We start from the raw sequence: 17,333 nt of genomic DNA, 5'->3' as shown, positions 1-17,333 counted from the left end.
TCCATGGGAGGTAGACCCTTGGTATGGTTACACGTTGACTATGTTGGAACTTTCCTGGGAACAAGGTTTTTGCTCATTGTTGATGCACATTCAAAATCGCTGGATGTATATGAAGTGAAGTCACCAAAATTGGCTGCTATAATTGAGAAACTAGGTCAAAATTTTACCATTCACAGACTACCAGAAGTAGTTGTTTCCGATAATGGCACAGCATTTATGAGTGATGAGTTTCAACGGCCTATCAGCCTCAACGGTATCACTTATGTGAAAGCTACAGCGCACCACCCTTCCTCAAATGGACTGGCCGAAAGGGTGGTTCAAATGTTCAAGGCAGGGATGAAAAAGCCAACTGCTGATTCCTTGGCAACCAAGCTAGCGTGATTGCTTTTTCATTTTAGGACTACCCCTCACACAACAACAAGTGTCACATCTGCGGAGTTATTGTTGAAACACTGTCTCAGGACGAGATTGAGCTTAATAATGCTGAATTTAGAGGGGAAGGTAATTGGGAATCAGGGAAACCAGAAAACTAGATATGACTGGCATAATCACAAGAGGAAATTTATTGTGGGAGAGCAGGTATATGTGAAAAATTTCAAGGAAGGACAAAAGTGGTTACCAGGTGAAATAAGTGTGGTGACTGGGCCTCTATCTTACCTTGTGGAGGTAGAAGGCTGGATCATCTGGAAACATGTGGACCATTTAAGGAAGAGAGAGACAAATCACCAAGATTTGGTTCCACCAGTGATCATGACCGGGTCTGTGTTTCCTGTTGAGAATACTCAGCCCGGGACAGAAATGTCTGATGTTTCTGTAAGAGTTGAGGATACAGAAATGCAAGTGCCCACCGAAGCACCTGATGTTCAGGCAACTCTGGAAAAAGAAGTTCTTGACAATGAATCTGAAGCTGTGGAGCTGTGACATTCCACACATATCAGGAAAACACCTAAAAGACTGAACCTGTAAAGTCCTTACCCAATGTAAGTATTATTTTGTCTTGAAAAAATATGTACTTGTAAATATAATATGAATAGCCTAGTTAAAGGGGGGGAATGTAGTAATTATGCTTTTATTTAATGCATAATGTACCCTTAAGAATAATACTTGTTAAGGAAAATAACATGATCTGTAGTAACCAATAGGAGAGTAGCGCAGGCTACCTCAGCAGTCAGAGTAGAGGTAGAGTTGGAGTTGAAAGCACATGTGTAGTTGCTGCTAAGTATATTGTAACACCCAAGAAGTGTCTATTGATCAACTCTATCATAAATAGTAGCAACTCGGTCACCCTTACAACACATTGACTGCAATTTTGCTATGGTTCCTTAATGCCATAGTTGGTCAAATACTGCCTTGAAGTCAGGGGCAGTAACTTTCATCTCACCTCTTGAGTCCAACTCTTTGTCCATGTTTGGATGAAGGTTGTAATCAGGTCTGGAGCCAAGTGGACTTGACAGAACCCAAACTGAGCATTGGTGAGCAGGTTATTACTGAATAAGTGCTACTTGATAGCTCTCTTGGCGACACATTCCATCACTTTGCTGATGATTGAGAGTTGTTTAATGATAACTGGCCCAGATTTGATTTGTCCTGCTTTTTGTGGACAGGGCATACCAAGGCAATTTTCCTCACTGTTGGGTAGGTGCCTTTGGAACAGTTTGGTTAGGGGTGCAGCTAGTTCTTGAGCACAAGTCTTCAGTACAACAGTCAAGATGTTGCCAGTTCCCACAGACTTTGCTAAATTCTTTGCTTAATATTGTTTGCTGACTGTTTGACAAATCCATTGCCTGGACGTGCATGGTCCAAATAAGGTATTTTAGCATTGCATCAGCTAATTGAACAGCGTGACATCAGGAGAGCGCATTCACAACATTCCGGTACACATCGGGGTGCTGATGGGGTTGCCCTTCTCAGAATGCACACAGCATGGCATACAGTATTCCCTAGCTAATCAGCTCAGGCCATCCAGAGCATTGTTCGAGGCAACACTATGGAACATAGGCCAGGACTTTCTGTGCCTGCCGGCGTCGGGCATGTTCATTGGCATGAGCTGACAACATGGTGATGGCATGAAACCAGTTTGCGATCGTCCGCTTAGCCCACCAAAGGCAGGCTGCATTCTCTGCCATCGGGCATCGGGAATCTCATTGTAATACATCGGCATATCCTTAGTAGGCCAGCCCGCCAGAATCATTCCTCCCCCCACTGGATTGTCCACCCACATCAACGGGAAAACATGCTGATGTCTTTCGCAACAGCACTTGGTGGGCTGCACTTTGCTCTGCACTTCAAGGTTTGTTTGCCTACCATGCTTCAGCCAACATTTGCAGTCATCAGCGCCAGGCTTCACAGACAGCACCACATCACTTTTAGGGGCCTCATGGCAGGTCTCTACCTACCAGATCAGCCATATGTGGGTGGATTTTCAATGGCTGCATGGCTAGGGTTTGCTTGGCGAAGGGGGAGAAGTGGTCTCATGCAAGGGAAGAGGCTGCAGGATGAGGGCTGTACTGGGGAAGGAGGGTATCCCAGGGTGTGTGTGGGGGCACATGTTGATCTGTGCAAGTGACCTCAAGATGGTGATGCCTGAGGAGGCAGTCTCCAGAGGAGATGAGACCAGATGGAGATGTGAGGTTATGTGTGTGAGAATGGGTGGTGATGTCCCTTGAGCTGGCAGTGAGTAAGATGCCAGTGAATGTGTGAGCTTGGGTGTGTGAGTTTAGAGTGATGAGATGCTTGCCTTACCCTGGCTGCATGGATGATATCATTCATCCTCTATCTGCAATGGATAGCCAACCTCTTGTGTGCAGCATTGGCACTGATCACCACTGCCATCGCCTCCCAAGCCACAGTGGTAATGTTGCTGCCCCTCCTGTGGCCAGAGTGGGGGTAGAGGACATCACAGTGGGCTTCCACGGCATCCAAAAGGCACTCAAGGGCCGTAGTCTTCTTGCCTTTCAGAGCCGTGTCTTCTTTGCTGCAGTCCTGGGCTGGAAGCACTGAGCGCGGCTGTACTTTAAATATGGTGCCTGGCGTGATGAAGCAGCGAGGTGATGGCGTGGCAGGCTAATTGGAGCCCGGCTGCCATGGAAACGGTGGGCAGAATTTTCCATTTGTCAGTTGGGCAGGCCCGACCGACTCGGCGGCAGGCAAGCGGGCGATTGCCGCTGGTGAAATGGGCCGCACTGCCATTTTCCGCAGGCAGGCCAATTAAGGCCTGCCCAGTGGGTTAGCGAATTCCGGGAAGAACGGGAAAATAGTCGCGGGGGTGGGCGGCCTCAGACTGCCGGTTCCAATGGGGAGCCAGCAGCCTGTATAAAGAATGGCCAGGCAGCCTGCTTGAGGCAGTGCACCATGGCCACTCGTGGAGAGAGGAAGGGAGGACCGATTGGACAGCAGCATGAGCAGGAGGGGGGCAGGCTGCAGGAAAGGCCAGCGGGGGGCCACAGTGCCCCCCCGATTTTCTGATGCATGCCTTGCTGTCCTCCTCCGAGGTGTCTATCCGTCGGCACCTGCTGTATCCGGAGGATGGGAGGAGGAGGGTCCCCCACATCACAAGCCAGGCATGAGAGGAGGTGGATGACACTGTCCGTGCCCATGATGATGAGCGGCGCACTGGCACCCAATGCAGAAAAGATTCAATGATTTGCTGCGCTCTGGACAGGTGAGTACCATGTCTGTCTTGGCCATTTGACCCAGAAGGCAGCCTTAGCCTTTGAGCCCCCCATCCCTCCCCCACATCTTGCTGTCATTATTGCAGAGGGCATCTGTCGCACGCTGGGTGGGCAAATGGCTTACCAAGCTTACATCAGCCTTAGTGGTTGAGGAGAAGATGGGTTCTCCCCGCAGCATATGTTGGTGTGTGTGGCATTTGAATAGTCTGGGGGCAACCTGCAGGGGAGGCCACTAGGCACATACTCAGAACTCCAACACATGTCATATTGATGGTGCAAGGGGTGCCTCAAGGTGTTTCGGCCAAGTGGTGTCTGCTGGCATCGGCACCGCACCTAGTTGCACCTCATTGCCATAGGCACTAAGACCCGTGCGCTATTAAAGTGATGGACGCAGAATGTGTCCAAGGTGGCCGTTGGAGGATGGGGTTGGGACCAGCCGTAATATCTTCTGGGGACTGATCACCAGTAGTGTGAACAGGAACCGCTGGAGGCCTCAGATGGGCCACTGTGGTTGGGGTGCGGCGTGTGTGTACAGAGTACATGAGCGAACAGCCCCAATAAACCCTCTTCTCTGTTCTGCAGGCTAAAAGCCAGCCCAATGCCCGGGACCGCCAGAGGACTGGAGGTGGGCGCGCCCTCCTCCAGCGCCTCACCACCTTTGAAGAACAGGCCATGGAGCTGGGCAGGAGGCAGGAGGCCAGGACAGCGAGGCTGGGGTCCAGCAGCCAGGTATTTGAGGTCCACAGTCCCATCCACTCTTCGGCCCACCATCCGATCCACTGATGATTGCTGCAATCATTAATGCTGAAACAATGCTCATTCACAGACTGAGACACTCTGACGTGTAGGTCATATAAAAGGGATCCTTGTCCCCTTGAGGATTCACGACTCCATCACCTTCCAAAGTCACCTTATCCCATTTGTGACCACTATCACCATGGTCGAACATGCCATTGGATCGCAGCATCTTAGGAGGTTTGGGACCTCCACCACCCTTTCAGCTAATGCACCCTACATTACTCTGTCCAGAAGTCCTCAGCACCTCAGCTGTGAACCTCATGGCACTCAACTTAGATAAATGCCACCACGTTACTCATCCCTGCTCCTAGGAGAAATGTTGCTTTCTGCCCACTCAGTCTATGCCTGTCCTAACGGAATGAAGGCCAATAATGTGACCTCTCAATCTCCTGTGATCCACGGCAAATGTCGCAAGTGTTTGCGATGTTTCCTCAGCCCCGCAACTATCCAGGCCAGAATGCATCCAAGTCAGGAACCCCTGCACTCTCCCTACTCCAATGGCGCATAACATGCCATGTGGCATTCCTGACGCCATCTGACCAGCCTGTCTGCATGTGATTTAATGGTTGACTCTTTTCCACCTCACCAATGTTTGTCTCCTTAGGGTCTTGAAGGGTGAGTGACTTATGAGGCTGGGGTGGAAAGGGATGAAAGGTTGAACTGACTGTATGCTAACTGATGCACTGTCCTTGTTGTTAATCTCAGCATCACCACCACAGCGACACGCCCATCGACACCGCAGCCCCCGCTCCACATCCGAGGGCCAACATGTGCAACTTGCACATCATTTCAGCCCCCAGGCACCAGCGCAGACACGTACACCTCAGTGGGGACTTTACCGTCGGCTAGTGTCCCGGGTCACAGTGGAGAGGTCACATCACAATCGCTGGAGGAGATGGTGGGGGCAAAGAGTGCCGATGGTGCCAGCAGCCAGAGGGCTGCAGGGGACGAGGCACATGCTGAGTCCGGCACTGATGACGTGCCTCTGGAGTTGTCCCCAGTGTAGCAGCTGCAGGACAGGTGGCAGGAAGAGTGTTTGCATCTGGCAGAGTTGCATGAGGGAATGCTTCAGTTGGTCTCTGCGACAGAGTAGTCCAGGCAGAGTGCACGTGAAGGTTTGACCTTCAGGGCAGAGCTTCAGGCTTCCTCCAATGAGAGATTGGCGACTCTCAAAGAGGGGGTTCAATCGGATGGAACACTTTATGATTGGGATACACTCTGACCTGCAAGCCCTCACAGCGGTACTGGCCACGGGTGGTCATTCCCAATGTGGGAGATGTTGTGGGCACCAAGCGTCGGCACTCAGTGCCCATGCATCCGCAGTGAGCAGGGAGGTCGAAAGGGACCTCACGTTGGCGCAGCAGCTGCCTGTCATTGCTGCGAGCTCCTCTCAGGGTGCCCCTCTCCAAGTCAACATTTCTTCCGTTGAGGCTGCGACAACTGGGGAGGTGCCAGTTCAAGAACTGGCCACTCCCTCCCAGGTGGGGCCATCACATGCTCCACTGGCCAGAGGACGCCTGCCAAGGTCATTGAGGCCAATAGGACACAGAGTCAGCAGGCTGTATCTCAAGCCACTCCGAGCAATGGGGCAGCACCTAGACGTAGCACCCGAAAACGTAAGCATAAGGCACCTTAGGCACTCCACGGCTATGTCACTGGTGATTTTGTGTTGGCCTTAGAATAGGGACCCAAATTATTCTTACTGCAATGGAGTATCGTTTGGTATTCTTTTGGACAGAATAAAGTCCACTTTTGTTACCATGGCTGAGGATGTTTCGTTTTTGGTGCATTTTTCTTTTTCACATATTTATCATGAGTGTTTGAGTGGACATTGATGTTTCTGTACAAAGCCCTTAGTTGCAGCTGAATAGATGGAAGATGTGGCACCTAGGTGCTAAGTGTGGAAGTGCCAGGCAATGCTGCTCCTGCTGATCCATGTGCGTGGAGCTAGCTGAAGTTTCTTTGGATTAAATTGTCCCGGGTGTCCCTGCCTCTTTGGTGTAATTGCGGGTCATCGTTCTGTCCCTCATCATCATCCTGTGCTTCCTCAGCCTCTGCTGGATTCATCATGCGCAGACTCATCCAGGGCTTCAAGGTCTTCATCGTCAACTGCATCCCCCCTTTCCAGCGCAAGATTGTGCAGGGCGCAGCAGACTACCACTAGCAGAAAAATGCGATCTGTGGGGTACTTGAGTGCACCCCCTGAGCAGTCTAGGTAACGGAAGTGCATCTTGAGCAGACTGATGGCTCTCTCCATCACAGCCCTTGTGGTGCCCTGGCTCCTATTGTACCACTCCTCAGCTTCTGTTCTTGGATGGCTGAGAGGTGTCATGAGCCACCTTTGCAGGCAGCGAAGCAGCTACCTCAATTTGTCTGAGGTGCAGTGCCGAAGGAGGCTCCATTTCTCAAGGGATACAGTCAACTCTATCTGTCAGATGATTGGCCCTGAGATCTCCACGAACTGTGTGGGTGACACCCCATGACAGTGGCTCCAAAGGTCACAGTGACCTCAACTTCTATGAGTTTAACAATTTCAGATCATGAACTCTCTCCTCCATCCCAACCCCCTTTCCGATCCCCCCTTTTCCAACAATTTTTAATTTTTAATTTTTAAATTTTTTTTAATATATTTTTCTTTACCCACCTATTTCCATTATTTTAAAATGTATTTCCATCCATTTTTTTATCCCTACCTTTTAGCCTATTTCTATCCCTTCCCCCCACACCACCCCCAGTAGGGCCATCTGTCCCTTGCTTGTCCTGCTTTCTACACTTAATGTCATCATTAGCACATTCCTTAGATAATATCACCACTGTCAACACCCCTTTGTCCTTTTGTCTATGACATCTTTGATAATCTCTCCTTTGCCTCAACCAATCGCTGACCCTCTATCCAGCTCTACCTGTCTCCCCACCCCCCATCAACCATCTTATATTTCACCTCATTTCTATATTTCTTCGTTCTGATGAATAGTCATACAGACTCAAAACGTTAACTGTGTTCCTTTCCGCAGATGTTGTCAGACCTGCTGAGTTTTTCCAACTATTTTTGTTTTTGTTTCAGATTTCCAGCCTCCGCAGTATTTTGCTTTTATCTCAACTTCTCTGCCTCTGGCTCCTTCTAGGGGTCAGTGGGTGATCTTTGCGGTGTCTCCCAATCAGCTGTCCACACTTGTGCCAAGCAGGTTACAGACGCTCTGCTCCGGCATGCATTGACCTTCATCCACTTCCATTGGGACCAGACCAGCCAGACAGAACAAGCCAGAGGTTTCGCAGCCATTGCTGGCTTCCCCTGTGTCCAGGATGCAATAGACTGTACACATGTGGCCATCAAGGTGCCAGCAGGTGAGCCCGGTGCCTTCGTCAACAGGAAGGGCTTCCACTCCATGAATGTGCAGATAGTGTGTAATCACAGGATGCTGATTTTACAAGTCTGTGCAAGGTACCCAGGCAGCTCCCACGACGTCTACATCCTCAGATACTCCCAAGTGCTGGGGCTGTTCAGTGCTTCAGTGCAGCTGGATGGATGGCTGCTGGGTGACAAGGGCTATCCCCTCAGAAGATGACTCATGATGCCTCTCCACCATCCAAGAACAGAAGCTGAGCAGCACTACAGTAGGAGCCATGGCTCCACAGGGGCTGTGATGGAGAGAGCCATTGGTCTTCTCAAGATGCACTTCCGAAGCCTGGACCACTCAGTGGGTGCACTCCAGTACCCTCCAGATCGTGTGTTGCTGACAGTGGTTGCTTGCTGCGCTCTCCAAAATCATGCGCTGGAAAGGTGGGTCGCTGTGGACGATGAAGACGTAGACGCATTGGCTGTGCATGCACACAATAAGTCCAGCAGTGAGCACACACTGGGAAATGCTGAGAGGGTAGACGCTGACCCGGGCATACTCCAGGGAGGCTTTAATCCAATGAACCTTCAGCTAGCACACTACATATGGATCTCCAGAGCATGCCTGGGCTGTATGCTCCATATTCGAGATCTAAGTGCAAAGTCTACTTGGTTAGTAACATTAACTAATAAATTAACTAATTAATAAAACCGAGTGTCCCACAAAGCACACATTACATTATTGGAAGCCATCCACCTGCAGAACAAAAGAGGCAACCTCCACTTTGGTGACATGTTTGAATTTAATATTGCAATCAAAAAAACTGAATGAAACAAAATGTTAAAAATCATACCAAATCACAAAGACCTCATTGTGGGCCAACACAAAAGCACCAGTGATAAACCCGTGGTGTGCCTAAAGTGCTTTATGTTTATGTTTTCGGGTGCTATGTCTTGGTGCTGACCTCTTGCTGGGAGTGGCATCTGAGACAGCCTGCCCACTCTGCTGTCCTGTTGGCCTCGATGACCTTGGTGGTTGTTCTCTGGCCCATGGAGCCTGTGCTGGCCCCACCTGGGAGGGAGCTGCCGGTTCCACAGCTGGCATCTCCCATCATCGCAGCCTCACCGGATGCAATGGTCACTGGCAGAGGAGCGAAGGAGCTGCTGCCCTCATCCAGAGCGCCATGAGAGGAACCCGCAGAGACAACAGGCATCTGCTGTGCCGATGTGAGGTTGCTTCGGACCTCCATGCTCACCATGGATGGACGGGCACCGAGCTGGGAAACTTGGTGCCCCGACCATCTCCCACATCGGCAATGACCAGCTGAGGTCAATGCCGATGTGAGGCTTGCTGATCTGAGCGTATCCCTAGGAAGACCTGATGGGTCTCCTGGAAGAGCCTCTCCACGAGAGTCGCCACTCTCTCCATGGAGGACGCATGTTGCTTGGACATGAGGCGCATTGCTTTGGCAATATCCGCGTAGATTCCTCCACCACGGACATCAAGCCATGCATAGCCTCATGTATCTCCCCCAGATGCTCTGCCACATTTCCTGTGTTTGCTGCATTGCAGACGACTCTAGAGGCACATCATCAGGCGTCGACGGAGCATGTGCCTGGTCCCCTGCAGCCCTCCGACTGCTGGTGCCATGGGCACTCCCTATCTCTGCCAGCTCCTCCAGTGACTGTGAAGTGCCCTCACCGCTGTGCCCGGGACACTAGTCGATGTTCTAATTCCTACCGAGGTGCTAGTATCTGTGGTGGTGCCTGCCTGATGTGATGCTGGTGAGTCTGTGATTTCAGGGCCCTCAGTTGTGGGAGGTGCACTCTGCTGCTCCTTCCCCCAGCCCTGCTCCGCTGATGTTGAAAGGAAAACAAGGACATTGGATCACTTAACGTGGAGACAATGTCAATGTGCATCCCTGTCCCCCGGATCATTATGCGCTCATCCTTCCATAAGCATTGGTCAAGCCATGTTGCAAACTTCAATCACTGAACATTCAGCACAGCCATGGCTGCTGGGAGAACAATGGTGACCTCACTGCTGGGCAAACATGCCTGCCTGTGGCACCCCAGCATCACTGACAGCGGTGATTCTGGGTGACCTCCAACTCTAGGGCCTCCTGCTCGAAGCGGCTGAGAATCGCTAACTGTGCCAGCCGCCCCCAGTCCTCACTCCTCCTGAGAAAGAGAGAAGGGCATTGATTAGGGCTAATTGTACCTGGACTCTCTTCACGGACGGCCCACCCCAACCAGAGTGGGACATTGCAGGGCTCCAGTGTCTTCTCACCCCACTGCTGCGCAATGCCGCACGCTCACACAAAGATGCCAGACCTGTCACCCGCCACCCCCAACCACCTTGGACAAATGCTGCCTACATCACATTGGGCATCACACAGTCAATCCTTCCATAGTAAGGAAGCACAAGCATGTGGAGCGCAGAGGACAGCAGAGCGATCGGTGCCACGCCACCTTAAAGCTCCCCACCCAGCTTGACATCACTCTGACTTTGACATGTCCTGGAGTTCCAGCACTGCGCCTAGGTGCAGCTACTCCAGGTTGCCCCCAAAACAATAATGTGGGTCACAGTGTACCACATGCTGCAGGGACAGAACCCATCTCTTCATCACCCTCTCAGGGTAACCTGGGCACGGGCAATACTTGCTGGCCCACCCAGCGAAGGACACATGTTGTCAATGATTCAAAGCAGTTACTGCACTCAGACTTGGGGGGGCGGGGACGGTGGGCACCGGGGAGGAAAGCCTACCTGCTGGGTTAAGTGTCCAATGCCAATATGCTACTCACCCTTCCTAAGCACAACAGGTCGTTGAAGCACTTGTGACACTGGACCCAGGTGCGCCGTACCATGTCGTGGGAGCTCCCTACCTCCGCCACCTCCTCCCAGGCACATTAGTTCATGTGGGGGGGGGCCTCCTCCTCCCATCCTGGGGTATCAGGATCTCCCGCCGTGCTGCCACCTCCTCGAGGAGGACAGCAAGGTAATCATTGTAAAAACGAGGGGCACAATGCCCTCCTGCCCTACCCTCCTGCCTGGCCTGCCCACCAGCAGCGCTCTGGGAAGCCCTTCCACTGGCCATGATTCGCAACCTTTGAAAGGCTGCAGCAACTTTTTAAAACAGGCCATCAGGTCACCATTGGACCCGGTGGTCATTGCAGTCCCGCCCACTCCTGCTGTCCTCGGGAGCTGCGATTCACGCTGGGCAGGCCAATTAAGTAATTATTAATTAATGAAGTAAAATGGCGGAGCGGACACAGTTGTGGGTGGTGATCAGGTCCGCTCTCGCCTGTGCCAGCTCCCGGTCTCCCCCCCACCCCCCCCAACCAGCCAGAAAATTCAGCCCAATAGCTGAACGCACTGACCTATTATGCCAACCGGTGACAGATTACAATGAGTTCTGTTCTGGTATGAAAATGTAATGCATTTATACAAAATTCAATTTTAAACGAGTTAATGCCCACGTTGAAATAATGCAAAGAATGAATTGAGAGATTGTACAAGAACAGCAGCACTCATGCATCCATCTTTTCTGTTATTTCCATGAATGATTCTTATAATTGAAAAATTTCATTAAAAACATTCACTCAAATTTGTATGTCAGATTTAGACAATGAATTAGGAAATGGTTTCAATTATTTTCACCTGTTGTAGGATATTTCAGTAAAATATATGCAAGTTGGTCACTTTTTTCTGTAATTTTGTTTTCTGCAAAAGATCCTGTAATGTTCAAAAGTCTAAATCAAGTTACATTGAGTTTACAGCACAGAAACAGACCATTCAGCCCAAAAGGTCTATGCCGATATTTATGCTCTACACAAGCTTCCTCACATCCCATTCCATTTAACCCTATCAACGTATCATTCTATTCCTTTCTCTCTCATATACCTATCTAGATTCATTTTAAATGCAGATATGCTACCACCTCAACTAATTCTTGAGGTAGCACATTCCATATTCTTACATTCTTTGGGTAAAGAAGTTTCTCCTGAATTCTCTATTGGATTTATTAGTAGCTACCATATAGCCTCTAGTTTTAGTCTTCTCCCCAAGTAGAAATGTTTCTTCCATGTCTACCCTATTAAACCCTTTCATTATCATAAGTATCTTTATTTGATCACCCCCTCAGCATTCCTTTTTCTAGAGAAAAATGCCCCAGCATCTTCAGTCTTTCCTGCTAGTTATAACCTCTCAGTTCTGGTTCTACATCACAAATGAAGTACATCACTAGGTTTTAATGTTAAGAAAATAATTCCTTGGGATCATATTGTCACATGGCAGCCTTTAAAGAGTAACAAAAACGCGGCAATGGCACCGCACTACAATAAAGATTTTCAAATAACGTCACCACCACATAACCATTACCCACAAAATTGATACTTGATGGTCTTTCTAAAATAATAGTTTAATTTCACAATAATCAACTTGAACAAAGAAAGTGAAGCTTGAGTGATTTAGCTTTATTGCCTGAGCTTCATAATTAGCTTTCTGCTTCATAATTCAGTGAATATGTGTAATATCTAATCCCCTCAATGCAATTTTATTGAACGACACATTAATCTTTTTTTATTTCTAAACAGCTGACCATGCAGTAATTAGTGGTAAGTTCTTTCTAACTACTAATTAGATGCAGAACACACCAAATTATTTCCAAGTGTATTTAAAAGCTTAATTAATAGGTTTTGATGAATTTGGCACACATTTCTGACCATTTCCAATCATTTTTACCATCTGTCTTGCCTTCCCTTTATAAGTCAGCTTTGGGCTAGAGAAGGGTGGAGATGTTACTTCTCTGTTCAGATATTCTGGATTAGATATTAATTGAGAGGTAGGGAGCAAGGAGGACGCTGCTTTGAGAGTGGGAATCCTGGAAGAGTGGGCTCCCAAAGATGGACGGACTTGATTAGAAATCTCGTCTCTGTTTCCCAGCCACAGCCTTTCGAATTCAGAGGCTGGCTGTCGAGAGGGTATGTCTTTGGAACCAGGGAGTGGAGAGGAGGGAGAGATCGGAAAGACGGAGAGGTGGGAGCCGAGGCAAGAAGATCAAAGGGTGGATGTAAAATAAAGGTCCAGTTCAGGATAAGATTGGATGCAAGGCAGATCAGAGGCCAGAGTAGAGGGGACATTGGAAACCAGAAAGATGATCAGTGGCCAGCGATGGCAGGGGAAGCTCAGAGTCCTTATGGAAAGGATCCAAAGAGTCCAGGCAAATCAGGAGTTTGGGCAGAGATCTGAAGAGTCTAAAGAGTGCAGAGGCCTTGCAGAGGAGGGAACGTAGAGAGTAGGAGTGTCTGATCAAGGTAGGGGTGGTCAATGAAGCAGCTAAAGTGGACCTAGCAGGTAAAAGGAAAGGCACTTATCTCCTAGATTCTGCAATCCTCACCTCCCTTTATTTGCCAGGTTTCCCAAGGCTCGAAAAGATCTGCAAACTGGGTTAAATTTTAAATGGTGATAAAATATGAGGTAAGCAGCCTCATTGTAATGTTTAAATTGACAACCCAGCTATTCCCCATCCTATCTCCATTAAAACCAGAAACTAGGGTTATGATTCAGATTTTTTCATTTTAACATTCCACCCACCCAAACATGCCCTTCATTGTATTTTCTCAATCCTTGTTCCCTCAGCTGAAAATTCACCTTGCAGAGGATCATGGACATGAACCTGTAAGATAAAATATATCTAGATTCAGAAGAAATTGGATCTTTTTGTAACTGGGCAAGTAGATGGCAAATGCCATTTAATGCAGACAGATATGATGTGGAGATAGAAAAACGAATAGCATGCTTTGAAAGAGATGTTTTTAATGAAATTAGTTTGTTCACATAATTTAAATGTTTTGAGAAAAATATACTTAAAACAATGTCTTCTGGAATTAATAACACAAATTGAATAAAATTTTCAACTTTTTCATTGCATGGTGTTTTCTTCTATTCTGATATCTGACATCGGCAAATGTAATGCCAGATATTATCTTTAAAATATAATTATTAATTAATTATGGCAATTACTTAAAATTTATTAACTTTACATTTTTTAAAGTTGATGGAGATCCACATTTCATTATCCAATTGCCAAAGCAATCTGTTGCCATCTGTTTCAACATTGGTGGGACACCAGGTTCAATGGTAAATCTTGTCACTGATCTACACACAGGTAATATAGTATTTTGTATATCCAACATTATGTTGCTTTTAAGCAGAGCATGAGAACAGAGTCCAACCATAAGATATTATTTAACTTGTCACAATAATGGAAAGACTTAGCACGCATTTATATAGGGCAAAATTTTTACCTTGGCGGATGGGTGGGCACCCATCCTGCCCATCCCGTTCGAGCATAAAATGACACGCATTGACATCAGGTGAGCATCCCAATGTCAACGTGCAGTTGCCCGATATTTATGTCAGCGGGCACGCGTGAGAATCGGCAGCGCGTCCGCCGACAATTAAAAGGCCCGTTAAGGCCATTAAAGTCTCAGTTGACTGACATTTGTTGCTGCCTGTCCAACCTCACGGTTGGCCTTTGCATATTTTAGGAAACCTCATCCATGGGTGGGATGAGGTTTCCTAAAGCTAATGAAAATAAAATTAAAAATTAAAAATTTAATTAATAACATGTCCCTGCTCATGTGACAGAGTCACATGAGGGGCATGTTTTATTACATTCTTCATTTCTTTATATTTTTTTGAAAATTCTTCATCTTCCTGAGGCAGCTCTGTACCTCAGGGAGATTCTCAAGCACGTACTTGCACTCGCCCAACTTGTCCTCCTCCCCCTGCACAGGCAGCACTGAGTACTGCCGCTTGCATTTCATGCTGGGTGGGCCTTAATTAGCCCACCAGTGGCAAATCACGGTCCGGCCCCTATTGCATGCAGCAGTCGGCTTCCAACTGTCCCCACTGAGCAAGTGCAAAATTTTGCCCATAGTGCCTGTCTTATCCTGGGGATGTCACAAAATTTTCCAAGGGAAGTTATTTGCTTTTAAGATGTAACTAAATAACTAATTTAGGCAAATATAGTAGCCAATGTCCACACAACAAGATCCCATATACAGCAATGAGAAAAATGAAATGAAAGATAAATGTTGGCCAGGGCACCGAGAAAGCTTCTTTGCTTTTGTTTAAAGAGTGCCATGGAAGTTTTTTTACATTCACCTGAACAGCCAGACTTCCTGCTGCATTTAAGAGAACATCCTGATATCACAGCACAAGTTCAAGTAAGACAATAGAAATTCTTATAAATATCAGCAAAATAAAATAATCTTTATGATTCATTGAAAACAGTGGGATTCTTATTTGTCCTTACTTATTGCAGAAAAATATGGCACTGTGAAATATTTTCCTTATCCTGTTCTCTTGTAGGAAACAAATCAAATTGTCTTGCAGCTAGTATGTCTTCATAAATGAGCATCAGTTACTGGTTTTTACAATCCATTACGTTAATATAGAAGCATCCCCAAGTGACATTACAGAATTTACCCACAAGGAAATGCTGGGAATTAATACCACCACTCTGAGTAGATCTCTCACAGTATTGCTGATGGGGAGTGAGAAAACATGTGTTCTTTCGTATCTGTCTCTGTTGTCGTCACATTGCTGTTTCTTTTCTCTCTTTCTCTCTCCCTCTCTCTTTTTTCATTCACTATGCTTTTCTTTTCTTGTCTCATGTCATTACCTGCATTTGTGTTTCTATACTGTACTTTTATTTTGCCTGGACGTTGGTAACAAAGGAAGTCACCAGTGAGCGCATATCACATCTGTTGCTGCTCCTGTTTCTTTTGGACTCAGTCACATGCTGGTCCCCCATTCCACTCAAGTACTATTCCCACAATTCCCACTCTGTGCACTTCTTTTTGCCGCCTTAGTATTTTCCTTCCTGGTTCTTTCCCCCCCACCCCCTGACTTTTCCATTCCCACTGTAGTCTACTTCTCAGGTTATCTTGTCCAAATAACTACCATAAATTTAGTGTATTAATAGTTATTAATCATTCATCTTATATTTTGTATTTGGATTTATTGTTTTTTTAAAAGTTATTTTCAATGTATTTGTTCTAAAACAGTAGGCATAAAAATAAATGGACAATTAATAGGAGACAAGAAAGCAGAAAACAACCAGAAATTAAAGACGTATTTTGGAAAGTTTGGGCTTGAAAACAAGAAACTCAACATGAAAATAGTAGTGACAACTGAAGTGATCACCATTTATTGCAGTGAAGAAAAGATTATTATCCCCTGGTCAACAACAGCAACATTAACATATGAGAGGTATTGGCTGCACTAATAAACTGCCATATATTTGTGTTTTAGAATACTAATCCATAGTTTCGTAAACACATCCATAGACTCTCAGACCATGAAGGTGAAAAAGCTGGAATTTTTCAAGATCAATTGGGCATTGCATGGGGGTTCATCTGTGTTTTTCAAGGTTAATAAACTAAAATCAACCTTAATCCTCATCTGTAATTACTTTGTAACCTCGTAATTTTGGGATCTAATAATTTTCTGTTTAAGGTGAATTCCAGGTCTCCTCCGGGTTGCTGGGGAAGGCAGCAAATATAGGTCTTCTCATGTGGAAAGAGAATTGGTTAAAATCTGACCACTCTTCTGCAACTTCCTAATAGATGTTCATAAAATTACTAGCATTGGCAGGTCACAGGTCACCTAGCTACCATACTTTTAAATTGGGGAAAATGCAGAGTAAAATAACTTTAAAAATAGGAACTAAGATACCAAATGATTAGAGCAAAGATACATGCCATAACAAATAAGAAGAAACTTTGAGATCTTTTGCCTGAGTACAGTCTATATCGTGGTCTCATCAACATGCCAGTACAGTAAAATGTCCATTATCTGGCATGCGTGGTGAATTGGTGGTGCAGATTAATCAAGAATGCCAGTTACCTAAGAGTTTCATGTTTTCAGCCAATCAGAAAGCTCCTGGACAAATTGTGGTGATGCAGATGTTGAAGTCTTGCAAGAGGTGCAGGAATGCGCAAATCTGATGAGCAGTGCTGAGGTAACATGGTGCTGCAGAACAGTGGGAGGCTGAGGCTGAATTGAGGGCAGGCCGCATATAACAACTACCTGTGAGTTTGACAATTTTTAGCAGTTACATGAGAATGGGACTGACTGGGAACATATGTTAGCGCCAGCTCCTGGGGGAAGAGGGACATGTCCAGTCAATAAACAGACTCAGCAGAAATCTCGGTTAGTAGATAATTTTGGTTGGTATAGAGTGCTGATAATAAAATTTACTGGAAAGGCTTCCACAATAAAATTTATGTAACAAAAAATGAGAAGCCACTGCATACTGCAGATTGAATTCCAGTCACCTTAAAGTGATTACATGACAAGTTTAAAATTTCAGTGACAATGACCTCAAGTGGTCCAGAACTGGGGAGAGAAAAAAGCAGCACACATATTGGAACAAGTCAAATATAGCACAGCTATAATTTCAGTAAACTTAATTTCATCTAAAACCCCTGATGACAAACTGCTTGAGATTATATTT

The 17,333-nt window shown here is 46.7% G+C and overlaps 1 protein-coding gene across 1 annotated transcript in view; it reads left to right on the top strand.

Annotated features, from left to right (window-relative positions):
• Positions 1-17,333, top strand: part of LOC121279984 (inter-alpha-trypsin inhibitor heavy chain H3-like) — a 44,924-nt gene that overhangs the window by 27,318 nt on the left and 273 nt on the right. The window contains exons 8-9 of the mRNA XM_041191606.1: positions 13,863-13,976; positions 15,886-16,087. Of these exons, the coding sequence (XP_041047540.1) occupies positions 13,863-13,976; positions 15,886-16,087 (316 nt within the window). The remainder of the gene's footprint in view (positions 1-13,862; positions 13,977-15,885; positions 16,088-17,333) is intronic.

This window comes from Carcharodon carcharias, chromosome 7, assembly GCF_017639515.1.
Source record: "Carcharodon carcharias isolate sCarCar2 chromosome 7, sCarCar2.pri, whole genome shotgun sequence".
Taxonomy (NCBI): domain Eukaryota; kingdom Metazoa; phylum Chordata; class Chondrichthyes; order Lamniformes; family Lamnidae; genus Carcharodon; species Carcharodon carcharias.
Note: the sequence above shows the minus strand (reverse complement) of the source record. Positions and strands in the feature narration are given on the sequence as shown.